We start from the raw sequence: 5,901 nt of genomic DNA, 5'->3' as shown, positions 1-5,901 counted from the left end.
ACACACACACACATGTATATATGTATACATATATACATACATATATACATATATACATACATATATACATATATACATACATATATACATATATACATATATATATATATGGCTGGATGCAGGGGCTCACACCTGTAATCCCAACACTTTGGGAGGCTGAGACTGACGGGGGAGGATTGCTAGAGGCCAGGAGCTGGAGATCAGCCTGGGCAACATAGTGAGGTCCTGTCTGTACAGAAAAAAAAGCCAGTTGTGGTGGCACGCGCGTATACTGCCAGCTGCTCCACAGGCTGAGGCAGGCAGGAGTTCAAGGCTGCAGTGAGCTGTGGTCACACCACTGCAATCCAGCCTGAGTGACAGTGCGACCCCTCTCAAAAATAATTTATAGGCGGGGCCCAATGGCTCATGCCTGTAGTCCCAGCACTTTCGCAGGCCAAGGCAGGTAGATCACGAGGTCAGGAGATTGAGACCATCCTGGCTAACATGGTGAAACCCCGTATCTACTAAAAATACAAAAAATTAGCCAGGTGTGGTGGCGTGTACCTGTAGTCCTGGCTGCTTGGGAGGCTGAGGCAGGACAATCACTTCAACCCGGGATGCAGAGGTTGCAGTGAACTGAGACCACGCCACTGCACTCCAGCCTGGTGACAGAATGAGACCTCGTCTCAAATAATAATAATGATAATAATAATAATTATTATTATTATATAAAGAAATAGAGATGTGGGTGGAGAGGTGGAGGGGAGTATGGGCTGAATCTAGGCAGGAACCAGAACCAGAGGGGCCATGTGTGCTGATTTATTTAAGCTCAGGAGCTGTGCGGGCCACTGAAAGACCTTGTGTGGAGACTTATGTGATCTAATTGGCTTCCTAGCAAAGCCCTAGCTAGCAGGGGTGGAGGGGATGGGTGGGAGGGAAAGAGAGTAGTTGGGAAACCCATCAGAACAATCCAGGCAGGAGATAGCATGGCCCTGGTGAGGCTTCCGGAGTGAGGATGGAGAGAGAAGCAGATTGGGGTGCTGTTTAGAAGGTGAAAAATGGTGTGAATGCAGACATGGAGTCTTTCACTGAGGTGGGAACAGGTGGATCAGGTGGGAGAAATGTGAAGAAACCAATAGGACTCGTGTCTCCCTATGCGTGTGGTGTGAGGGAGAGACCCTGGGGATGACTCCTGGGCTTCTAACAGGGAGAGTAGATGACTGGTGCCTTTGGCTGAGACACAGGACCTTCTGGAGGAGTAGCAGAGGGTGGGGAAGAAGATGCAGGGTGAGCCTGGCTTTCCACCCAGTGAGTTAGGTACCTGTGGGTTTTCCAGAGAAGGGAGCTGGGGGGGTGGTTTTGTGTGTGGACGTGAAGCTCCATCTAAGGCCCAGCAGCCTGGGGGAACTGATGTGACAGGCCCATGGAGTATGCAGAGTGATGAGAGTGGAGCACAGGGCTGCTTCATCAGGGGAGCACCGTGGCCCAGAGGCTCCGACCCCTGAGCTTTCTGAAGGTCTGAGAGAAGATCAGAAACCTGAGTAGAAACCTCTAGTTTATTAGAAAGAAACCAAAATACCAAGAAAACCAAAATGTAACAATCCTGCAAAATATATTTCAAAAGCAAAATTAGAAAAAGGTATTCAGTCTCTCATCTCCACAGTGAAAATGTTTCCTGGGATGTGGATGCATTTTAGTGTATTTAATACATGTGATGTGATGTAGGCGAGGCGTCTTCCAAAGATGTCGCTCCTAACATCTAGGAAAGGAGGTGGGGTGTGAGAAGGCATCTATTCCTTCACTGGGACCCACACCCTTCATTCCACAGCCACCAGGACTCTCTTCTTTTTTCCGTGGGAGAACTCCCTGTTCTGGCCTTTCCTCGATCTTACCAGACCCATCACCCTTGCAGAGGGCATACATGTGATGCTCCGTATAGAGTTTGTGGGTTCATAACTGAAGTGCAGTTCCCACAATATCTGCTCCTGATGAACCCTATCTGGGGTCACCTGCTCCCTCAGGTGTCCCACTGTGGCCTCCACATGGCTTGATCTGCTCCCACAGTCCCCACAAGATCTGATGAACCTCATCTGGGGTCGCCTGCTCCCTCGGGTGTCCCACCGTGGTCTCCACACGGCTTGATCTGCTCAGGTGGTCCCCACAAGATCTGATGAACCTCATCTGGGGTCGTCTGCTCCCTCGGGTGTCGCACCGTGGCCTCCCCACGGCTTGATCTGGTCAGGCGGTCCCTACAAGATCTGGTGCCAACGAACCTCATCTGGGGTCCCCTGCTCCTTCGGGTGTTCCACCGTGGCCTCCACACGGCCTGATATGGTCACGTGGCCCCAAGATCTGGTCCTGATGAACCTCATCTGGGGTCACCTGCTCCCTCGGTTGTCCCACGGTGGACTGCACACGGCTTGATCTGGTCACACTGTCCCCACGAGATCTGATCTCAACGAACCTCATCTGGGGTCACCTGCTCCCTCGAGTGGCCCACCGTGTCCTCCACATAGCTTGATCTGCTCATGCGGTCCCCACAAGATCTGACGAACCTCATGTGAGGTCATCTGCTCCCTCGGGTGTCCAACCATGGCCTCCACATGGCTTGATGTGGTCACACAGTCCCCACAAGATCTGGTCCTGTGAACCTCATCTGGGGTCGCCTGCTCCCTCGGGTGTCCCATGGTGGACTGCACATGGCTTGATCTGGTCACGCTGTCCCCACAAGATCTGATCTCAACGAACCTCATCTGGGGTCGCCTGCTCCATCAGGTGTCCCACCGTGGCCTCCACATGGCTTGATGTGATCACGCAGTCCCCACAAGATCTGGTCTTGTGAACCTCATCTGGGGTCGCCTGCTCCCTTGGATGCCCCACCGTGGACTCCACGTGGCTTGGTCTTCTCAGGCGGATTTCACAAGATCTGACGAACCTCATGTGGGGTCGCCTGTTCCCTGGGGTGTCCCACCGTGGTCTGCTCAGGCTGACCCCCACAAGATCTGACGAACCTCATCTGGGGTCGCTTGTTCCCTTGGGTGTCCCACCGTGGACTCCACACGGCTTGATCTGGTCACGCTGTCCCCACAAGATCTGGTGTCAACAAACCTCATCCGGGGTCTTCGGGTGTCCGACCTTGGCCTCCACACAGCTTGATCTGATCATGCAGTCCCCACAAGATCTGATGAACCTCATCTGGGGTCGCTTGCTCCATCGGGTGTCCCATCATGGCCTCCACACACTAGGTCTGCTCAGGCGGACCCCACAAGATCTGATGAACCTCATCTGGGGTCGCTTGTTCCCTTAGGTGTCCCACCGTGGCCTCCACACCGCGTGATCTGGTCAGACAGTCCCCACAAGATCTGGTCCCGATGAACCTCACCTGGGGTCGCCTGCTCCCTCGGGTGTCCCACTGTGGCCTCCACATGGCTTGATCTGCTTAGGTGGTCCCTATAAGATCTGGTCCTGATGAACTTCATCTGGGATCGCCTGCTCCCTCGGATTTCCTACCATGGATTCCACACTGCTTGATCTGGTCACGCGGTCCCCACAACACCTGATGAACCCCATGTGGGGTCACCTGCTCCCTCAGGTGCCCCACCGTGGCCTCCACACCCGTTGATCTGGTCAGGTGGTCCCCACAAGATCTGATGAACCTCATCTGGGGTCTCCTGTTCTGTTGGATGTCTCACTGTGGCCTCCACATGGCTTGGTCTGCTCAGGTGGACCCCACAAGATCTGACGAACCTGAACTGGGGTCGCCTGCTCCCTCGGGTGTCCCACTGTGGCCTCCACATGGCTTGGTCTGCTCAGGCGGTCCCCACAAGATCTGGTTCGGTAGAACCTCATCGGGGTCGCCTGCGCCCTCAGGTGTCCCACCATGGCCTCACACAGCTTGATCTGCTCATGCGGTCCCCACAAGATGGATAAACCTCATGTGGGGTCACCTGCTCCCTTGGGTGCCCCACTGTGGCCTCCACACGGCTTGATGTGGTCACACAGTCCCTACAAGATCTGGTCCCGACAGACCTCAACTGGGGTCGCCTGTCGCCTCGGGTGTCCCACCTTGGCCTTCACACAGCTTGATCTGGTCAGGCGGTCCCCACAAGATCTGGTTCGGTAGAACTTCATCTGGGGTCGCCTGCTGCCTTGGGTGTCCCACCGTGGCCTCCACATGGCTTGATATGGTCAGGCGGTCCCCACAAAATCTGATGAACCTCATCTGGGGTTGCCTGCTCCCTCGGGTGTCCTACCGTAGCCTCCACATATCTTGATCTACTTATGCGGTCCCCACGAGATCTGATTAACCTNAAAAAAAAATCATTAAAACCACCTTTACACATTTATCAAGTTCAAAGTTACATTACAGATCGGGGTTGGCGAGTTTTGTTTTTTTAAATAATTTTGGCCTTGGTTGGACACAGTGGCTCATGCCTGTAATCCCAGCACTTTGAGAGCCAAAGCAGGCGGATCACGAGGTCAAGAGATCGAGACCATCCTGGCCAACATGATGAAACCCTGTCTCTACTAAAATACAAAAAATTATCCAGGTATGGTCTTGTGCACCTGTAGTCCCAACTACTCGAGAGGCTGAGGCAGGAGAATCACTTGAACCCAGGAGGTGGAGGTTGCAGTGAACCGAGGTCGTGTCCACCCTGGTGACAGACAAGACCCCGTCTCAGAAAATAAAACTTCAGGTTTTGTGGGCCATGTGGTCTTTGATTACTCAGTTTTGCTGCTGATGTTGCGCAAAAGCAGCCATGGACAATAGTAAACAAATGGGCGTGGTTGTGCTTTAACAAGACTTTATCTACAAGAGCTGATGGCAGGCTGCACTGGGCCCACTGGTATAGTTTGTCAACCGCTGTTATAAAGTATCTGTCCTCAAAACATATTTCTTAGGTCTGTATATTGCCTTATTTTTTAACCTTCCCTTGAAATGATCAGCTTGTGAGGTATCCAGGCAATATTCTCTCATTTTACAGACAAGAAGCCTGAGGTACAGTAACTTTCCTGGGAATTGCGGTGATGAGTAGCAAGCCAAAATCAGATTTCCCTACTCCTCTCCCACACCCTGTGGCTCAACCCAGCTGATTCACTGGACTCCAGTCACCAACACCAAGTTGCTACCAGATGAGTCAGTTTTAAATCACAGGGAAAAAAACAGAAAAGAAAATTAGATAACTACTTTGTAGCAAGCTGGATTTTATTCTTTGTCAGGTTTACCTTTTCTATGTATTTGTTTATGTCTGTGAATTCTGTTTCAGTAGAAAATACATTAAGTAAAACCTACATTAAGCTTTGACCTGGTGTCTTGGTAATTGACCTAATGAGATTTGGATTTGACTGGGAGATTAGGTGCTCCAGTAAACACAATGAACAAATAAGGGTAACTTTTCTCTTCCTGAAATTTTAAAACTATTTCCTCACTCAATTCTTTCTTCTTCCATTCTCATGTTTCATTCGCCATGTGAAAGGCTGTGGCCCCATGTTCCGAGAAGCCCCTTGTCTGAAGCAGCTGCTGCTCCTGAACAGGCAGATCTCGTCACAGGAGCCTTGTTTCTAGAGGGCAGCCTAGTCACTGCTGTGAAGGAAAATGTTTAATGCTCAAACCAGGGGCTACTTAGGCTTTCCCAGACTTGGCCTTTCTGAGATACTGTAATTAAACTGAAGAGGTAGTTATTCCGGGATTAAACTAGGAAATCACATCTTCTTATTTGCTTCTGACTTCATTGGGTCCTGCTGTTATTAATCTACATTAATACGGCCTTTTTGCTAAAGCATAGTTTCCCTGGATGCTGAATGTGGAGCCTTACAGTTTTGGGAATGGCTTGGCAGAATTCTTCTTTGGAAATTGGTGAAGATAGGTGAAGTATATATAAATCTAGGAAGGTGGAGGGCTCCCGCAAAAAAAAAAAAAAA

The 5,901-nt window shown here is 51.0% G+C and overlaps 1 protein-coding gene and 1 gene segment (V, D, J or C); both read right to left on the bottom strand.

The window, feature by feature from the left end:
• Nucleotides 1–2,160, bottom strand: part of LOC108536061 (Ig lambda chain V region 4A-like) — an 18,336-nt gene extending 16,176 nt beyond the window's left edge. Inside the window, 1 exon segment of the V gene segment in view lies at nt 1,989–2,160. Coding sequence covers nt 1,989–2,160 — 172 coding nt within the window.
• Nucleotides 2,161–3,849: 1,689 nt separating this feature from the next.
• The window catches only part of LOC108536092 (vegetative cell wall protein gp1-like), a 20,430-nt gene continuing 18,378 nt past the window's right edge, over nt 3,850–5,901 (bottom strand). Inside the window, exon 4 of the mRNA XM_017882599.1 lies at nt 3,850–4,287. The gene's annotated coding sequence lies outside the window, so the exon portion shown is untranslated. The remainder of the gene's footprint in view (nt 4,288–5,901) is intronic.

This window comes from Rhinopithecus bieti, unplaced genomic scaffold, assembly GCF_001698545.2.
Source record: "Rhinopithecus bieti isolate Rb0 unplaced genomic scaffold, ASM169854v2 scaffold_13317, whole genome shotgun sequence".
NCBI classification, from domain to species: Eukaryota; Metazoa; Chordata; class Mammalia; order Primates; family Cercopithecidae; genus Rhinopithecus; species Rhinopithecus bieti.
This window is presented reverse-complemented; position numbering and strand designations above follow the sequence as displayed.